The sequence below is a fragment of the Nuphar pumila genome, chromosome 15, assembly GCF_984573655.1.
Source record: "Nuphar pumila chromosome 15, dmNupPumi1.hap1.1, whole genome shotgun sequence".
NCBI lineage: Eukaryota > Viridiplantae > Streptophyta > Magnoliopsida > Nymphaeales > Nymphaeaceae > Nuphar > Nuphar pumila.
The window spans coordinates 6,783,650-6,803,703 of NC_143263.1; the positions used below are offsets into that span (position 1 = coordinate 6,783,650).

A 20,054-nucleotide genomic window follows, 5' to 3' on the forward strand; every position below is an offset into this window, starting at 1 on the left:
CATGAGTGTGTCCATAGCTTTCAGAGGTGGGTCAAGTAAGGCAGTTGCATTCTTATTTAACTCAAATGCCAATTTGGTTATAGTTGACAACAGTTTTACAATTTCAAGAATCAAGATCAATTAGTTATTACCATGATGGTAACTATGCGTGCTCTAAGCGCTACTAGGTCTGTTTGGTTCTTCAATATTATCGGGTCAGCCATTGAACCGAAACTAATGCATTTTCATTTGACCCAAAAGCCAATCTTGTTATAGTTGACAAAAGTTTCACTATTTCAAGAATTAATATCAATTAGCTATTCCCATGATGGTAACTATGCTAATTCTAAGTGCAACTTGTTTGGTTGAGAGAGAGAGAGACTCACCCTTGGGGTAAGTGGAATAAAAGAAATTTTCTAAAAAAAAAAGAAAGTTTCTTAAAATTAGGCTTTCTCATGTGACAAGACATATGGGTAGGATGATCATTTAAAAAAAAATATAATCTAATTAATTAGAGGTAATTAAATTAGGACCATTTGATTAACCAAGGTAAAAAATTTGGTGGGCATTTGCAAACTCTGAAAAGCTTGGTGTGAGCGTGAATTCAGCCAAAACTTTTTGGGGTATTTAAAAATTTCTCTTATATTAAGGTTTTTTTTATGGGGTTTCTTGGGCGTTCTGAATCTTCTCTATGCTAAAATGGGGTTTTTTCTGGGCGTTCTGAATTTTCTGAAACTTTTTTTTTAGTTTGGGGCGTTCTCATTTCTTGCTAATATGGTTTCTTTTGGTTTGTTCTGATTTTAGGGCTTTTGTTTCTCTGCTAATCTGGGCCTTTTTGATTTTATGATTTTCGGGATTTTTGTAAAAACTATGGAGATTACTCTGGCTATTTACAGTCCAACTATCAAAATAATCCGACGTGTACGTGTTTGGATAACCTGGAAAGGACCAGCGTTGGAATTCCCTCAAGTCAGGTGACTACCTCTTTGCAAAGCTTCTTAATCCAAACGCAGATGTTCCGTTGCTCCCCAAATCAAACGCCTCAAATTCCCACGAAATGGTCGGAGAGCAAGAGCTCAAGCAGTAAACCGTAGAATTGCCCCACTTTCCACCATTGTCATCTGCACCCATGAGATGGGAAATGGAGGTCGAGGAGATCGAAGCCATCCTCGAGAAGATCTGGGATCTCCACAATAAGATCAGCGACGCCATCCACTCGGTCACGAAGGCCCATTTCCTCAACTCCACGAAGCCCCAAGAGAAGCCCCCGAAGGACCTGAACGGGTTCGTCTTCATGAAGGAATGCCGCACTGAGAATGACGAGTTCTCGGAGGCCAGGAGCCTGAATGCCATACGAACTGCCCTAGAGAACCTCGAAGACCAACTCGAGTTCTACCATGTAAGTTTTTCCTCTCGTTTTCCCGTTCGTCAATTTCCTTTTTTCTCATTGGTTTGCAGTTTTTTGGCACAAAATGATGTTTCAAGAGTTCGGCATTTTTTATCGTTGCGTTTATGCGTGGTTGCGAGAAAATTGCACCATGATTCATTAATTCAGTAAATTTTGAGTGTTTATGCATTGTCGGGGGAAGATCGCGCCGCTATTCAAGAATTCAGTAATTGTTTTGCACTATGATTCTAGCCATCAAGGGCTCAGTAATTTTATTGTTGGATTTCATGCATTGATGGTAACAGCCCGTTAGAATTGTTCAAGAATGTGATAAAATTTCAATGGTGTGGTGGTATTGAAGTGGATGTATTCCCTGTGACTGGTCTTTACAGCAAATGGAATCTGTTAACTTTCTCTAGAAATTTTTTATATATGTATGGAGAATAGAGGAAAGAAAAGAGTCTAAACTCTTTACAGATCATGAGTTCCCATCAGATCAATGCACCATGTATTTATGCATGGATTGGTTGGTTCACTATATCATCAGAGGGTTTTATGACAGATAAAATGGGTACTATATGAATGAAGCAAACTAATCTCATCAGAAGTACAATATGGAGTATAGATATAGTTATTTTTGTTAGTTAGGTGTAGCCTTGTTAACATAAAGTTGTCATAAGCAAGTTAGGAATACCAGATGGTTATATACTCTCGAGTCAATTCTTTTCATTTCCATTATGTAATAGATGTTGAACTTCCTTCTTTGGTGAGGTTTCCAAGATCCATAATTGGTCGCTGACACTGTCTTCGCCATAATTCTTTTAATTTTTGGGAATTTCGCATTTTCTTAAGCTGTGATATAATATTTGCATGTATGCGATAGTTATTCTTCCTAGTTGTTTCTAATTCTTGGCTTTTGCTACCATGCACCTTGTCCGGGTCTTGATTCCTTCCCTTCTCCCATCTACCACTTGGTGGATCTGATCAACTGATTTTCCCTTATGTTGCTATTAACTGAAGATAACAAAACGTAAATATCCTATTTGGCATCATACTTGAATTTCATCTCTTGTTAGGTTAGCTTGAGGATTCTTAGGTACCCTCGTGGCACTAGCATGAAGTGTTCCTTATATCGAATGTGAGACCTGAGATATCCTGTAAAAACCTAGCTATGTCTGGCTTTTTCTTTCTAAACCTTTTTGTGAATTCATTGGAGGCCTTATGCTTCCTTTTCCCTGTATGCGTGCTTTCTGCAGTGTACGTTTGTTTATCTTTTTGTCCTTTATGAGCATTTCTATCATTTTCTATGTTCTTGTGTTTATATTTTAAATTATTTTTGTTTAAGGGCATTTTGACATTTTCCCTTATTAATATACATGCCATATAGTTTAGGTGGTCATTTTACAAGTTAATGAGTCGGTACCGATTCACTTTCTCTTGTGCATTGGTACTACCCTTTTATTGTTCTGTCTAGCAAGGGGATAATAGTAAAGCATATTTAGTTGTTGCAATGTTCCAATCCACTTACAAGTTTTTTAAGCTCTTTAAAAATGGATCACCCTCAAATGCTTCTAGTATATTAGATGTAAAAAAATTTAAAGCAACTAGTTTAGCTGGTTGCAGGCATCATAGTGCTAGTAATCAAATTTTTTTTATGAACATTTATCTCATTAACGTTTCCTATTTCTTGATGTTGATGATGTTAAAATATATGTAATCAATATATATATATATATATATATATATTTATCCACCTACCCGATAAGGGGTAGTTCTGTAAATTCGTCTTTTTCCCTTTTCTTCTTTTTTCCTTTTCTTTTTTTTTTCTCTTATTTCTTTTTTGTTTCTTTTTTGTATTTTTTGTGCATTAAATGCACACCCATTGGGGGCCCCAACAAAGAGTCGTTGGGCCCCCAACGGTCACATTTGTTACCGTTGGGAGCCCAACGACACCTTGTTGGGACTCCCAATGGTGCCTCTCTCTCTCTCTTTTCTCTAACTCTCTCTCACTCCTCTCTTGCCTATAAATAAGTGGGGTCTCCCCCTTTGTAATGTGTGGTTTCTTCAAGCCTCTTTGTGCCTTTATAAGATTTTATGCTTTCTAGCCATTATGGCTTTTGTGTATGTCCTCTTTTGGACTTGTTCTTTGATTTCTATGTGTGAATGTCCATTATAGGACATACATTTCTTTTCCGCATATTTCATTACATGGTATCAGAGCCTTGGTTATGCTCTTGATTCGTATAGCTAGTTGACTAGTTATACCTCTCTTTTGGTTTGTCCTCCATTCTTGAGTCTATGATGGAAGGAGAACAAAAGATTGATCTCTCCTTCAAGCTTAATGGTACTAACTACATGATGTGGGCCGCCGCCATGGAGAACAACCTCAAAGGTAAAAAGCTTTGGGGATATGTTATGGGCACCATTAGGGAACCTCAACTTCAACTTACGAAAATGGATGGTGATCAAGAAAAAGCTCTAGAAGGAAATGCTCGCATGAAGGCTATTGAAGATCACCAATCTAAGGTCGAAGATTGGGAAAGTAAGCATGCAAAAATTCTTGCATGGTTCATGAACAACGTGGAGCTAAAAATTTGCGCCAACATTGCTAAATTCCGCCTAGCAAATGAAGCATGGTTCTTTATGAAAGGTATGTATACTAAAAAAGACCTTGCTCGTCAATTCTTTATCCAAGAAAAAATCCGTACCATTAAGCAAGGTGAAATGAGTGTAAGAGATTACTATAGCACTCTTGGACCTTTATGGGATGAGCTATCCCTTGTAGAACCAAAATGGGTGTCTAGTGAAAATGAGAAGAGAACAAATGGAAAAAGAACACTTTTTTCAATTTTTACATGGGCTTAGGCCCGAATATGAACAAGTTAGGTCCTCCCTTCTTCATAGATCTAAACCTCTTCCATTGGAAGATGCCATAGCCGAAATATGCCAAGAAGAAACGCGTTTTGGCATGATTAAAGGAGGAGATGAAGTTCTAGCCGTGTCTAAACCCGACAATCATATGAAAGCTTATAAGCCTCCACACTTTGGGAGGCAAAATAACTATAATGGCAATTATAGAAAAACCATTTGCCATCATCGTCAAGAACCGGGTCATATAAGACCTAATTGTCCGAAGATAAATGAACCTCCAAAAGGTAAAATTGCAATTATTGAAGAAACCTCACAAAAGAAGGAGGAGCCAATGAAAGGGAAAAAGTCCTTTTTCCTTGCTCAACTATCCGAAGGACTTTAAATTCTACTCAAATCGCCGTCAACTTCGGGAGCCGCCATTGCCTCTTCTTCTCCTCCAGGTATGTCTTCTTGGATTCTTGATTCTGGAGCATCCTTTCATATGACCCCTATTGAAAATGGACTATCCAATTTATGTAGAAACTCCAAAAATTCTTTTGTTTCCACCGCCGATGGTACCTCTTTACAAGTTAAAAGTTTTGGAACTTTAGAGTTTAGACTTTTCAAAAGATTTTTTTGTGCCAAACGTAAGGGTGGTACCTCAACTTAATTTAAATCTTTTATCTGTTTCTCAAATATGTGATCATGGATGTGAAATCTCCTTCTCAACCAAGGATTGCTCTATACAGGATCTCCAGTCCGGGAAGCGGATTGGGCAAGGCCATAGGAGGGGAGATCTCTACTACATGAACAATTTGAAACTTCCCACTAACTCATTTTGTAATCATGTCCAAGATAAAAATATTGAAACTTGACATCAAAGACTTGGACATCCAAGCTTCTAAAAAATGTACTCTTTTCCCTTTGGAATTTTTTTTTGTAATGAGAAACATTTTGTTTGCAAGAGTTGTATTTTTGGAAAAATGAAATCCACCCCTTTTCCAAATAGAACATTTGTGTCTAAAAGACCTTTTGAATTAGTCCATTCGGATGTTTGGGGTCCTTCTCCGGTCATATCAAAAGGAGGATACTCCTATTATGTTACTTTCATTGATGACTACACTCGATATGTGTGGATCTATTTTCTCAATCTAAAATCCAAAGTTTTTAATTTCTTTAAAAAATTTCATATGGTTGTCAAAAATCAATTTTCAAGTAATATCTCCATTCTTCGATCCGATTCCAGTGGAGAATATCTATCAAATGAATTTCAAGAATACTTGGAAACCAATGACATTTGTCATCAAAGGTCATGTCCTAGGACTCCTCAACAAAACGGTCTAGCCGAAAGAAAGCATAGACACATTTTGGAAACCACTAAGACTCTTCTCATTTCCAAAGAAATTCCAAAGTGCTATTGGGCCGAAGCCGCCTTAACTTTCACTTATTTGATAAATAGAATGATATCCTCATCCCTACAAAATATATCTCCACATGAAAAACTTTTTAAAAGAACACCAGATTTTAATAGATTAAGAATTTTTGGGTGTAAATGTTTTGTCCTTACACATAAAAGAGATAAGTTATCTTCAAAAGCTATCAAATGTGTGTTCTTAGGATACAAAAAAAATAAAAAAGGTTTTAGATGCTTCGACCTCAAAAGCAACAAACTATATGTATCAAAAAATGTTACCTTTTTAGAAAATGAGAACGACTTTGAGAAAAAAAAAAGATATTGATGAAAGCGAATATGCTTTCTTATTTGATCTTCTCTCTCAAGAAGACGTGACTCCTCACGAAGAGGAAGTTCCTAATGATTTAGAGGATACTCCTCTTAGTAATGTTGAAAATGAAAGTAATAATTTTGAGAATAGGTCAATTCAAACCTATGCTAGGCGTGGTCAAGAAGCTCCCATAAGTGCTTTAGAAAAATATTCTTAAAATTCCAACATAGAAGAAACCTCTTTAAGGAGATCTAGCCGAATCTCCAATCCTCCTAATAGGTTTGTTTCCTATGAGTCCCTAACACCTAAATATAGGGCATGCTTAATTGCATTACACTCTTATCATGAACCATCACACTATAATGAAGCCAAAAACATTCTTCAATGGGTTGAATTCATGAAACTAGAACTTAGTGCCCTTGAAAAGGCTAAAACTTGAGAAATAACCTCATTACCCACTGGAAAGAAATCTATTGGATGTAGATGGGTCTTTAAAATTAAAACTAAAAGTGATGGGTCATTAGAACGTTATAAAGCTAGGTTGGTAGCCAAAGGATATGCTCAAGAATACGGTATAGACTATGAAGAAACCTTCGCTCCCGTAGCTAGAATGACTAGTGTTAGGACTCTTATTGCGGTTGCATCTGTTAAAAAATGGCCAATCTATCAATTAGATGTTAAGAACGCATTTCTTAATGGTGAATTAAGTGAAGAGGTTTATATGAATCCTCCACCAGGAGTATCTATTGGTGAAAATAAAATTCTTAAACTTAAAAAGGCACTGTATAGGTTAAAGCAAGCTCCAAAAGCTTGGCATGACAGATTTAGCAATGTAATGACTAGCTTAAATTTTCGTTCATGTTATACTGACACTGCGTTGTTTGTGAAAAGTGCAGGGTCCTCAGTAGTTATTCTACTACTATATGTTGATGATATGATCATCACTGGAAGTGATGAGCAAGGAATCCATGATATTAAGAAAAATTTAAAAGAAAATTTTGACATGTCTGACCTTGGTTGCTTAAGATATTTTTTAGGTATTGAGGTAGCATATTCTCCCCTAGGGTATATTCTCTCTCAGATGAAACTTGTGTTAGAAAGTGGCTTTGAATACTTTAGGTTCGATAATGAACCCATACACATGCACATGAAGTGCGAATATACCCACTCAAGGGAACAACACAAACACATCATGTGCTAATACATAAACCCATAAAAGAGGTAAATATGACTTAAAGTCATAAGTTGAATATTATTGAAGAAATAGAAGAAGAGGGTTAAAACCCATTACAATGGAGCAAGAGCTCCTCCAAGTCTTAAGAAATACAAAAGGGAAATCCCCTATTTATAAGCACAAAAAGGAGCCACCTTGGGGGCTCCCAAAGGAGACGTTGGAGAGCCCCCAACGGTCACATTTGTGACCGTTGGGGGCTCCCAACGTCTCTATTAGGAGACCCCCAATTTATGAAAACAAAAAATAAAAAAAATAAAAACAGAAAATTTAAAGGAAAAATTACAATGCATATTCCAATTGGAATATGCGTAAAATGTCAAATTACAAGAATACCCTTGAGGGTATTTTAGGAAGATAAAAATATATATATTTATATATATATATAAATAGAGATACGTATATATATATATAAATAGAGATACGTATATATATATATGTATACGTACTTTTATATATATATATATATATATATATATATATATATATATATATATATGTACATTTAAGGATTATATGTCAAAATATATGTGTATGAGTACACATATTTTAACACCCCCCCTCAATCTTTGGGGGGAAACGAAAAGATTGAAAAAAAAGGGGAACACTTCAAGAGGCTTCGGCAATGATGCAATTGAAACTTGAAAATGCCTTCCTCCAATTGTCTTCTAAAGGGAACACATTTCCCAAACCATCTAGGGTACTTCTCTTTGTCCTATCTCTAAGATCCTGTGGAATAACAACAAAGAACAAGTAAAAAATATCTTTGCACTTTACTGAAATGGAACATTCTTAACAAGGTGCAAAATTTATGCATAATAGGATAATTACTCTAGAAAAAAAATTTTAGAAAACCAAAAATTAAAAAAGAAACAAATATCATGTTAAAGAGTGAGCGAAAATGAATTGCAAGAATGCATAATGCATTCATAAGGTCCAACATTAGACACATACAACCCCATAATGGGGAATAACAAAAAGGTCCACTAAGGGACACCACAATAAGCCTACGAAGAGGCATAAGCTACATATGCTTTATTGAATGAGGGCCTCAAGGGCCATAATGAGCATATGCATTTACTATCATAAAATGAATGAATACTTAAAGAAATCATTAATGAACATGCTCCAAACATACTTTAGTCAAAAAGTGAACCCAAGAGTTCAATTTTTTTTTCAAAAGAACACGGATACAAATGTCCAACGGCATGACGAATATGATCTTCAATAAGAGGGGCTTTATAAAGATTATCATGCATAATAGAGTTTTTCACATCTTTTAGGGAGAAGATCTATGTCAAACAAATGTCATAAATAAGAAGCATGATTTGACTAAGTATATTAAAACATCCACCCTAGATTCAAAAATGAATATCATTTGAGACAAAAGACTCATTTTGCATATCAAAAGGTCGCCGAAAAACTGTAAGCAATTAATATATAGATTAAATGCTAAAATATCAATTTGATTTAAAAACATATCATGTATATGGTTCACTTAAAAACACAAGTTATGAATGAATTTTTTGCAATTTTCAATAGTAGGTCATCCACTACAAGCAACTATCTCATTAGTTTTCAAAAGCCCATAAATCAAGTGTATAAGCTACTAGATCAAAAATATAAATATAATGCCATTAAAGGCCAATAACACACACAAAGGTGTGCAAAAGAACCTCTTGTCTACATGTAATAATACTTGAAATGAGTGTATCAACGATAAGAACAAGAGAATACATGCCAACATGGACTAAAAACATCTCTTGTCTACGTAAAAATACACTCAAGACCAAGTATGTTCAGCTACAAGAACAAGAGTATCAAGCCAACCATGGGCTAAAAACACAATACATCTCTTGTCTACATAAAATGACACTTGAATTGAGTGAAAGAAGCCAACCATGGGCATACATCTCAGCGACTAGAACAAAGACACAAATGCCAACATAGGCTAAAATCACACACCATGGTGTGAATCAACGTGCCTTGTCTACATATAATAACACTCAAGACAAGTGTGTTCAGCTACTAGACCAAGAGAGCAAAAGCCAACAAACGGCTACCAACACACAAAGGTGTAATAAAATTCTTGTCTACATATGATGACACTTGGATAAGAGTTATAAAAGGAGAACACTTTTGAGGCAATAAAACTTGTAATGACAAACATATAAATAAAACCTTGAATCAATAAAACAATATTCTTCAAAAAGAATAACATCAATGTTTTGGAATAAATGTGTAAATATACACACACCAAGAATACTTGTGCACAAAAGCACAAAACACAAATGTGCAAATGCACTCATAAGATTCATAAACAATAAAATGTTGGGTAATAATCCCCAAAACCTTGATTTTAATATACCTTAAAACATTTAAGGTTTCAAACATCATATATCCATCACATTTATATATAAATAAGAGCATCCATAAAATCAATGGCAAAAAACAAACGAGTGACACACTCATAATTAGAGATCATATACCAAATCATTCTAGAGTCTCAAGGTGCCCATAACTCACCTCAATCATCATCTATAATATGGCAAGTGGACAATCTAAAATGACATAACACAAGGTGCCCATAACTCACCTCAACAACCATCTCTAATACAATAATAAGGCCATAAAAAAGGATTGATGCATCATATAACATGTGATGGATTGAAGATAAAATGCCATAAAAAGGCAATGAATTCTTAGGGAAAACATTTTCCAAATATGTGATTTTACAAAGAGGGCCAATTCAAAGGTCCAACATAATTAATCACAATAATATGCCATATAACAATAATGTTGCATATATACGAAATTATGTTCAATCATGATCATTATAAAAAAAAAACTTTGATAGACACAACATGAAATATTTAAGCTATGTCATGTGTGAGAAAAGAATTGGAATAATCCAAGAAACAAATCAAGCCTTTATAATTTGCAATTGTACGTATACCAAGATGTAAAATGGCAATAATCTTAAATGTGTAAATTTAGGACAACATGTACCAAGATATTGCGGAATGATAAAAGAAACAATCTTACAAGTCCATTAAAAAAACAAACACAAGCCCTAAAGAAGGCAATAAAAACATCTCTTTATTGAAAAGATAGTACCATGTGAAAATGTCTATAAATAGACAATACGTATACAAGCATGAATACTTTATAAAAGAAGTGTACGAAGGCACTCTCACAACATTTGAACAAAATACGCAAAAAACGTAATAATATCAAACATGCAATAATGCATGTATTTCATAAAAGATGCAAATGCTTGAGACTCGCAAGCTTTAATTATGCAATTATATGCTTGATAAATGCAATTTAAGACAAAGAAGACCATATTATGGCCAATGTAGGCATCCGTAGAGATACAATCAAGAGGTTTTTGAAACCTTATGTGAAAAATACAAACAAATACGTTTATAAAGTTGCATCATTAGAAGAAAAAAATAAAAAATAAATGAAATCTTTTATACCAAAGGATGCAATAGATACACTATGCATTCTATATAGTGTGAGAAATTCTTTTAAAAGATCTTTTACAATGGTTCGAACAACCAATTTATCACCAACAATTTTTCAAAAATTCTTTAAATAAACCAAAAACATTGGAACATGCACTAAAATCCATAAACAAGAGAGGAACTCAAAACAAATTAGACTTTATATGAGAGAAAAGAGTTTTTAAACAAAGATCATTAATCAAGAAATCATATATAATTTTTAAAAGTTAATTTATAGGTTAATCATGAAATACTTATGTAAACATCATAAATCCCACATAATTGAAGATAATTTAAAAAAAACATAAATTACTATTTATATGTGATGAGTAATCGATAAACATATAAACAAGAATTATATATTTGAATAGCAAACAAGTTTACTAAATTTAAAAGGAGATATTTTAAAATTTTTGAACATGCGAAATGTGAAAAAAAGTGATTCAACTATTATAAACACTACATATGCAAAAAAAGTAGTTTCATAATGCATAATATGTTAAGAAAAGAGATACATACCGAAAACTTAAGAAAAAGAGAAGAACAATGAATACTTCACCATTTTTTTTGATCAACACGCTTTCCGTTGCATCAAAGGACAACCCCATCGTGACCTTGCTCTGATACCATGTTAGAAAGTGGCTTTGAATACTTTAGGTTCAATAATGAACCCATACACATGCACATGAAGTGCGAATATACCCACTCAAGGAAACAACACAAGCACATCATGTGCTAATACATAAACCCATAAAAGGGGTAAATATGACTTAAAGTCATAAGTTGAATATTATTGAAGAAATGGAAGAAGAGGGTTAAAACCCATTACAATGGAGCAAGAGCTCCTCCAAGTCTTAAGAAATATAAAGGGGAAATCCCCTATTTATAAGCACAAAAAGGAGCCACCTTGGGGGCTCCCAAAGGAGACGTTGGAGAGCCCCCAACGTCTCTATTGGGAGACCCCCAATGGTTTATGAAAACAAAAAATAAAAAAAATAAAAACAGAAAATTTAAAGGAAAAATTACAATGCATATTCCAATTGGAATATGCGTAAAATGTTAAATTACAAGAATACCCTTGAGGGTATTTTAGGAAGATAATATATATATATATATATAAATAGAGATACGTATACATATATATATATGTATACGTATCTTTATATATATATATGTACATTTAAGGATTATATGTCAAAATATGTGTACGAGTACACATATTTTAACAACTTGCCGCTGACATTTGTTCCAAGTCTGGAATTTCGGATGATAAGAAGACAAAAACCCCTGAGGTTATCAATGCAAAGTTAAGGCTGGAAGATGGGCCACTTCTCGAGAATCCTACTCCCTATCGTCAACTTGTTGGGTCTCTGACATACTTATCCATCACTCGGCCAGACATAGCTCATGCAGTTCACTCCGTCAGTCAGTTTCAACATGCACCTACAACTGTGCACATGAGTGCAGTCTTAAGAATTGTCAGATATATTAAAGACACCATAACTAAGAGAGTTTTTCTTTCTTCTTCATCATCTCTTGATTTAATTGCTTATACTGATGCTGATTGGGGAGGAAATCCCAATGATAGAGTCTCAACTACTGTTTTTTGTATTTTCTTATGTGACTATGATTTCTTGGAGATGAAAGAAGCAACACAAAGTGTCATTGTCCTCAACAGAAGCGGAGTATCGTGCAATGACCACTACAACCATGGAGCTTGTGTGACTTAGAAGTCTCCTCAGTGATATGGGCATAATCATCTCAATTCCTTCGAAGATGTGTTGTGATAACAAGAGTGCTATTTATATTGCAAGCAATCACACATTCCATGAGCGTACTAAACACATAGAGATGGACTGACACTATGTTCGAGATGAATACCTAAAAGGAACCATAGCATTGCCCTACGTCACATCTGAGTACCAGTTGGTGGACTTCTTCACTAAAGCCCTTGCTGCTCCTCGTTTCATGTTTCTTCTCAACAAGCTTTCGGTTGTATCCCCGTAAAGCTTGAGGGAGGGTGTTAAAATATATGTAATCAATATATATATATATATATATATCCACCTACCCGATAAGGGGTAGTTCTCTAAATTCACCCAATAGGGGCATTGTAGTCTTTTTTCCTTTTCTTCTTTTTTCTTTTTCTCTTATTTCTTTTTTGTTTCTTTTTTGTATTTTTTGTGCATTAAATGCACACCCATTGGGGGGCCCAACAAAGAGTCGTTGGCCCCCCAATGGTCACATTTGTGACTGTTGGGAGCCCAATGACACCTTGTTGGGACTCCCAATGGTGCCTCTCTCTCTCTCTTTTCTCTAACTCTCTCTCACTCCTCTCTTGCCTATAAATAAGTGGGGTCTCCCCCTTTGTAATGTGTGGCTTCTTCAAGCCTCTTTGTGCCTTTATAAGATTTTATGCTTTCTAGCCATTATTGGCTTTTGTGTATGTCCTCTTTTGGACTTGTTCTTTGATTTCTATGTGTGAATGTCCATTGTAGGACATATATTTCTTTTCAGCATATTTCATTACAGATGAACCATGGTTTGTCTAATTTGAGTGTGGAATGATGCTAAGAAAATTGTTCCACATTTACTGGCAGATAAGAATGATAGCTTAGAGAAATTGCTTGCCAGTGTTAATCATCTTTAATTGTTAGTTGCTAGATCTGTACTTATGTGCTTCATTGTGTATGCCAATGATGATTTGATGGGTCTAGCGAATTGTATATGTGTAAGAGGAAAACAACTGCAAGACTCAACATTTTGGATAAGTTTCTAGATATAGGGACAATTGTCAAGGGTAGCAGTCATTTTTTCAATGGATCAAGTTGTGAGCTATTTGCCAAATGCCGATGTCTTTGAGAGAATGAACCTTTCTGCTGAAGCACATGCATGTGGATTTGACTTTATATATTTGATCAGGTTTCTCTATGCCTATGTAACAAAGTCTCTATGGTTTTGCTTGGTCATTAGTTTGCATAATCTAAAAAACTTTTTTTCTTTAAACTACCATGCAACGATGATATAATTTGTCTTATTTCTTTGGTAGACTGTACAATCACAGCAACGAGCTGAGAGAGACGCTGCAATAGCACAACTTGAGCAAAGTCGTCTTATTCTGGCTATGAGGCTTGCAGATTATCATGGCAAGAAGTACTCGGTCATTGAAGAAGCCTTAGCATTCGTTGGCTGTGCGAGCGTATCAAAGGGGTCAAATTTTTTGATGCAAATGCTTGCCTCTAGTTTTAATTTTGCCAAAAAGTCACTAAAGTTTGAGACAGTTGCTGGGTTAATTGGCAATGCAGCCTTGATTGCTGCTAGCATGATTGCTGTGCTACAATTGCACCAGTGGGCGTTCAAGAGTGGCTTTCTGCTTGATGGTTCACGGGTTTCAGAAGATATTCCTCTTAGGAACACTGTTACCGACAGGAAGGTGCTTTCTCATGAATATCGTGGGAAAAAATTAGATGTACTGTTAGCCAGAGGCTGATGTTTTTTTTCTTCACTGAACAATTTCTCTATATGAATGTCTGTTAGTTGTTGTTCTTTGATTTTCTATGTTTTAGCATTGTGTGTTTGACAACCCTGTAAACTCAACCTGACTTAGGAAGTCGGATTGGGTTAGAGTTCAAGGGCTGGCCAACATGGCTTGTGACTGTGCCTGTTGGTCTTTATTTGGTTTGCTGGGTCACATGTGAATCTGAATAACATGGGGCTCCTTGTGATTCTGATTCTCATGTAAATGAGAAAGCAACTCGTATTTGTAAAGGCAAATGAGAGTATGTTTCTCATCGCTAATTTTCTGATGCTTGTTTAGCCTATGCCAATGAGATTCCTTCTCTCATTTGCATCAGTCCAGATCTCATGAGACTCAACCAAACATGCCCTAAATGTTAGTAAATTATAAAAAAGCATAAGCACCCAACTTTTGGTTATGACCTCCAGCTTTCTGCTTTTTCTTGATGCGTTTTGGATACCAACCTAGTGTATGAATTTATTTTCTTGCCCTTCATTAGTAAACCAATCCTGTATTCTTTCATTAATGGAATAAATTTGAAGAACGGTTTGACCATTGTATTAACTTTGTGGACTGATAGATATAGGACCAGATGAAAAACCCAAGCTGTTAAATATATAGCAGAAAAATTAGGTGGTTCATAGTAAGTTGGCTGGTTTTTGTAGTTCATTTAAAGTTTTTATTTGTTGACTTCTTTTGATTTTACTGGTTCGCCTGAGTCTGTAAATGAATCTGGAAGCTTGGAAACTAGTCAACAATTCTATAACACGTAGAGCCAATTTTATAAAAGAATTCTTATCTTATCTAGTTACAGATGTTCAGCAATATGATATTATTGTGAGCAAATTCTGAGATACCAAAGCGGGAATTATTTGTGCAATATGAAAAAGAATTTCCTAACTTGCAGGCTTGAATGTTTAAAGGGGAAAATTATCCGGTGAGTGTTTTATTATGGTTGGTGGCTTTGAGTTTCAAAATACTTGGTGCTGATGGGCTGTCACAGGGATGCTTCAATTCACTCTCATGTCTTGTGTCCTTTTCTCGTATCCTTCTGACATAACCGATGGGTCAGAAAGCAACACTGCACCATCAACACCAATTTCAAGGGCAAATAAGCTGCAATCACGCTGCACCTGACTGCCCTCCATCTCTGGGGATCAGCCTGTCAGCTGTGGAGTTTTAGGGCACTTATTTTAGATGCTGATAGTTTTGCAACCCCAATTCCATGCATTTATGAAACGAAGATAAAAAATCAATTGTTTTGATGACGAGGAACCTTCCAAGTAGGGGTGGCAATCGGGTCGGGTTGGCGGGTCAGCATACCTCAGCACGAACCCGACCTGTTTATTAAACGGGTCGGTTGTGGCAAACACGAACCCGGCCCATTTATTAAACGGGTAACCCAACACGACACGGTTAACCCGTTTAATAAACGGGTCGGGTAAATGGGTTGGCAGGTTAGCGGGCGGGTTGGTGGGTCAGGTTCAGGGTTTTACATTGAAAAGTTTACGGGTTGGCGGGCGGGTTAACGGTCGGGTTGGCGGGTCGGGTTCGGGTAAACGGGTTGACCTGTCCGCCTAACCCGTTTATTAAACGGGTTGGCATACCCCTAACACGAACCCGACCCGTTTAATAAATGGGTTAGGCGGGTCGACCCGTTTACGACACAAACCCGTTTAAGCCAAACCCGAACCCGGCTAAGAAGTGGGTTGGCAGGTCGTGTCAGAAATTCCCACCCCTACTTCCAAGTCATGTAATGGGTCTGTCCCCTTAGTAAACCCGAGGTGAGTCTGCCGGTCCCCCCAGCCTTAGAGGGATCCACCTCAAGAAACAGGTAACTCAATCCCACTCCTTCACCTTGGAAGCTCTTCAAAAGACCCCGCTGGCCAAGTATTCTCAACCTGCTAGTTTGTGTTGATCAACGTTTCAAGTCATACAAATTATGGCCCCAAGGGGTTTGGCACAGTGGAAGGGGCCTAGCCACTAGACGGGTAGTCAGGGTTCCATTCCCATGAGGGTTAGCCCCTTGCCCTTGCTCAGCTAAAGCTGTTCGACTCCCAGGGGGCAAGGGGTGTGCTATGGGTTTACATTGTCGGGACAGCGATGGTAAGTACGGCAGGCTTAACCAGCACGACTAAGTCTCTGATTTCGAGGGTGATTTCTCCGTCCTGCATGAAAAAAAAGTCATACAAACCATGGACTTTGAGTTTCCATACAGCCAGGTGCAGCCATCTTAACCTGAATACAAGTATGATGTCTTTTAAGGCTTTAAGCTCTGCATCGAATTCAAAGACATGCTCACATGCATTCAGTTACGAAAAATAGTGTTTAAACAAAACCAGGTCATGTATTTCCTTGAAAGATCTGGTTGTATTTTTATTACATTCAGAGAACTATCTCCTGTAATTGCTCGAGAAAAAAAGGAAAAACAAAAACAAAGTTGATACTCACAATTAAATACATTTACTAATTGGTTACAACAAAAACCCCACACAAAAAAGGAATAAATAAAAAAAATGCTATAGATCAATTGCAAACAAAGAAAAAATACTCTCTCAAAGCTTCACACAACACTCCATCTGTTGCTGAATATGCAAAAACGCAGAATGACCATCAAATCATTGCGGTGCTTGTCCCACTGCTGAGAGCATAAAGCGTCCTTTTTTCATATTCAAACCTGTATCAGATTCAAAACCTTGTGACAAACCAATCAAAAAATTGTCTTATTATGGCTAACCAAGTACAAAAAACATCCATCATCCCCTTCCATGTAAAACATCCATAGGACTGCTCCAAATTTGCTGTGCTCTACCTCTAGTTGCAGAATTCATAAAAGATTGACCACCTTTTTTATGACCAACATTTGTTTTGTGCATCATTTTAAGCACCTTCCTGGGTTGCTGGTTTCTTTGTTGCAGTTGCAATGCTAGAAGCATCCCAGCCGCAGCTACTCCAAGACTCAGTATCACTCCAGCAGCCTTCTGCAACTTTAGTGGCTTCTTCATGATCTGGAAAGAAGAGTTGATGAAAGATGCAAATCCTTTCAAAGGGCTTGTGCCATGACTAATGTGGTTCTGCGAAGACATATTTTTGCTGTAGGAGAATGATTCATTTGAATGTAGCTTGGCAGCTTTATCTTTTGCTCTTGCAAACTCAAGTGCGTCTTGGATCACAGGCCAATCTTTTCCATTATGTTCTACAAGCATTTTAACAAGGAATTGTCGGCTCTGTTCCAATCGTACAAGAGCTGCACATCTTTCTACATGTTGCTGAGATTGCAATCTCTGAAAATCACTAAAAATTTGATATATTAGTGATTGAAGTGAGAAGTTCACTATATCATGGACCGTGAAAAATTAAGAGATATTTTCATGGTGAAAACATGAGAAATGAGACACTTGATTGAACAGAAGACGGGAGAGGGGTGAGGTGGTTGGTTTAGTGGTGAAGATAATTTTCCAGTCGCCTTGACTTGCAATGTTACAGATAACATATGGGTACCATGGTGTCCTTGATGAGAATTTGCCATTCCATAATGAAGCAAGCTTAATGAAGTGTTCTGGTCATAGGTTCTCTTGGAGTGTGAATTTGTTCACCTCTGAATCTGAAGATTGGGCACAGGGGGAAGGTGTTCTAATCCCTACTAAGATCGCTAGTTTTGTTCCTCTTAATGCCAAAATTGAGTTTGAGACAGACAGTTCCATCAGAACAGATAATTGAAGCTGCAGTTATGAAGGGAATGCATGATTCAATCAGGGTTCACTATGGCATCAAACTGAAAGCTATGGTGTAATGATGTCTTGGCATTCATGATACCAGAAGATGAATCTTGTATTTGAGATTTTCCAAAAATTTTCTTCAGGAACATGATGATGAAAGATACTTGGGAAACATAAGCAATTGAAAAATCAGTTTTGACAATTTCTTCCTAGTCATGTAACTTCTAAAACAAGCACATTGGAAAAACAGATATTGGCTGACTGAGCTTGATCGGAAGCAGCACACCTACATTTCATCAAAAGTGAAATGGAAATTGGAATAAGAGTGGTATGATATGTAGAAATAATAGGTTTACTTGTGTGGTTTTACCGATATCTCTATAGGCTTTAAAACATCCTAGAAGTGTATGTCTAAGTTGGAGTAGAGGCAGCCTCCATGGTAAATCTTAGAAGAATTGGAGGGTCATAAATCATGGGTTTCCAGAAGGGCATCATAAAACATGGTTTTTTCTCTCTCTCTCAACAGGAGAGATGATTATACGCAAACAAATGAACAACTGTTCTTTTTGAAATCTGTGCCCATCTCGAGTCAAAAGATAGAGCTATAGAACTGCACGGGTCGATACGTGCAGTTAGGATTACTGGGATATCCAATCGTTTACAGTTAGGATTACTGGGATATCCAATCTCATTCGCTTAATTTCAGAAACTACACTCGTAGGAAAAGCATCAACACTACTGCATTAAGGAGACCATCTCTAACAATTTCAATTCATTCCAACAAACAATTGAATCTATTTCACAAATTGGAGAATCCCGAATTAAGTCCCACTCAAATTATTTGAGGAATCTTTCCCTTTTTGTATTTCTGGCCACAGATTTTAGGTAGAAACCAATGGAGAAACGACAAGCAAAGCCGACCCCATATGCAGATGGGACAATATTTCACCTCATCTTTCTGGTCATTAACAGGAAAATCATTCTCAAGACAGCTCATTTCTCTCTCTCTCTCTCTCTAAAATGTGGTCTGCATTTATCAAATTTACAATCTAATAGAGAACCAATTTTTTTTCTATGGATCAAAAAGCCCACTATTCTCAACAGCCGCAACCAACCAACTTGGTGATCAACGCGTGCCCCAAATATCAATACATGAATTGAACAGATGGAAGACTAAAATTTGGAAAACATGTCAGAAATCAAATAAAATAGAGCAAATCAGAAACTCATAACGATCTGAATTAACGAATCAACTTTGTGAAGAAAAAAAAGAACAAAAGGAAACCAACGAAATCCATAATTTCAATGGGCTGTTTAAGAGATATCTCCAACAAAAAAGCATCACATAAGAGATCCCACCAACATAAAACGCAGCTAGAACCAATTCAGGCGAATTGAAAATATCAAACCAAAGCATAACAACTCTCTAACTCAGACTCGAACTCGGAATTGTACAGATTGCTATTCTCGAGCCCCAAGTCGAGTCCTGGTCTATAGAATTCAATCAAAACTAACCTCCAAGAATTGAAGCCACTCTTCGAAGACCTGCAGAGCGTCTCTGATTGCCATCAAATTCCTAATTTCAATATGTGGGCAGGCCGAGAATCCACCATGTAGACGCCTTCCTTGATCTTGGGCACAGGAAAACGACGCTTCTTCGGTTCTGTGTGGGCAACAAGAAGATGGGCATTGCTCGGATGCGTCTCTAATGGCAGCCTCGAGTTTTCCATGCAATACCCGAGATTCCTCAATTGTAGAATTGAGGTTCTCCACACCCATATGAAGATTTTCAGGCCGAGAGAGAGAGAGAAAGATAGAGAGAGAGAGAGAGCTTTTAGCTTCTTTCAGTCTGTTGACAGCGGCGCGTAACCACTAAACAGTGAATTTATAAATCCTTGTGCGCATATGTGCCAGGTGCATATCTTGGCGTGGAACCCTCATAGCTTAGAGTCCGGATCGGATGCAATGACATGGCATAAAATTTGTGCATTAAGCACCCTATTGCCCTCCTTCAAGCCTTGGGCTCCACAAGTGAGAGGCCTGTCTCTAAGATGGAGGGTGATCAGGTGCTTCATGCATATTACACCTGATATTTTATCATTTTACCATAGGGACACTCAAGAATTATATATATACAT

General features: G+C 36.7%; 2 protein-coding genes across 3 annotated transcripts; one reads left to right on the forward strand and one right to left on the reverse strand.

The window, feature by feature from the left end:
• Window positions 1–1,004: 1,004 nt before the first annotated feature.
• On the forward strand, window positions 1,005–14,210 carry LOC149814306 (plastid division protein PDV1-like). Of its 2 annotated transcripts, none has more exons than XM_089989773.1 (2): window positions 1,005–1,378; window positions 13,730–14,210. In XM_089989773.1, the coding sequence occupies exons 1-2, from the start codon at window positions 1,109–1,111 to the stop codon at window positions 14,168–14,170; spliced, it is 711 nt and encodes a 236-aa protein (XP_089845899.1). In that variant the 5' UTR covers window positions 1,005–1,108; the 3' UTR covers window positions 14,171–14,210. The 2 variants fall into 2 exon arrangements, with proteins under 2 accessions (XP_089845899.1, XP_089845900.1); XM_089989774.1 differs by having other exon boundaries at window positions 13,745–14,210.
• A 2,319-nt stretch (window positions 14,211–16,529) lies between these two features.
• On the reverse strand, window positions 16,530–19,828 carry LOC149814307 (plastid division protein PDV1-like). Its single transcript, XM_089988975.1, has 2 exons — window positions 19,432–19,828; window positions 16,530–17,481 (listed from the first exon to the last, which is right to left on the reverse strand). Exons 1-2 carry the CDS (start codon window positions 19,693–19,695, stop codon window positions 16,954–16,956), a joined length of 792 nt encoding a protein of 263 aa, XP_089845101.1. The 5' UTR covers window positions 19,696–19,828; the 3' UTR covers window positions 16,530–16,953.
• Between the last annotated feature and the right edge of the window lie 226 nt (window positions 19,829–20,054).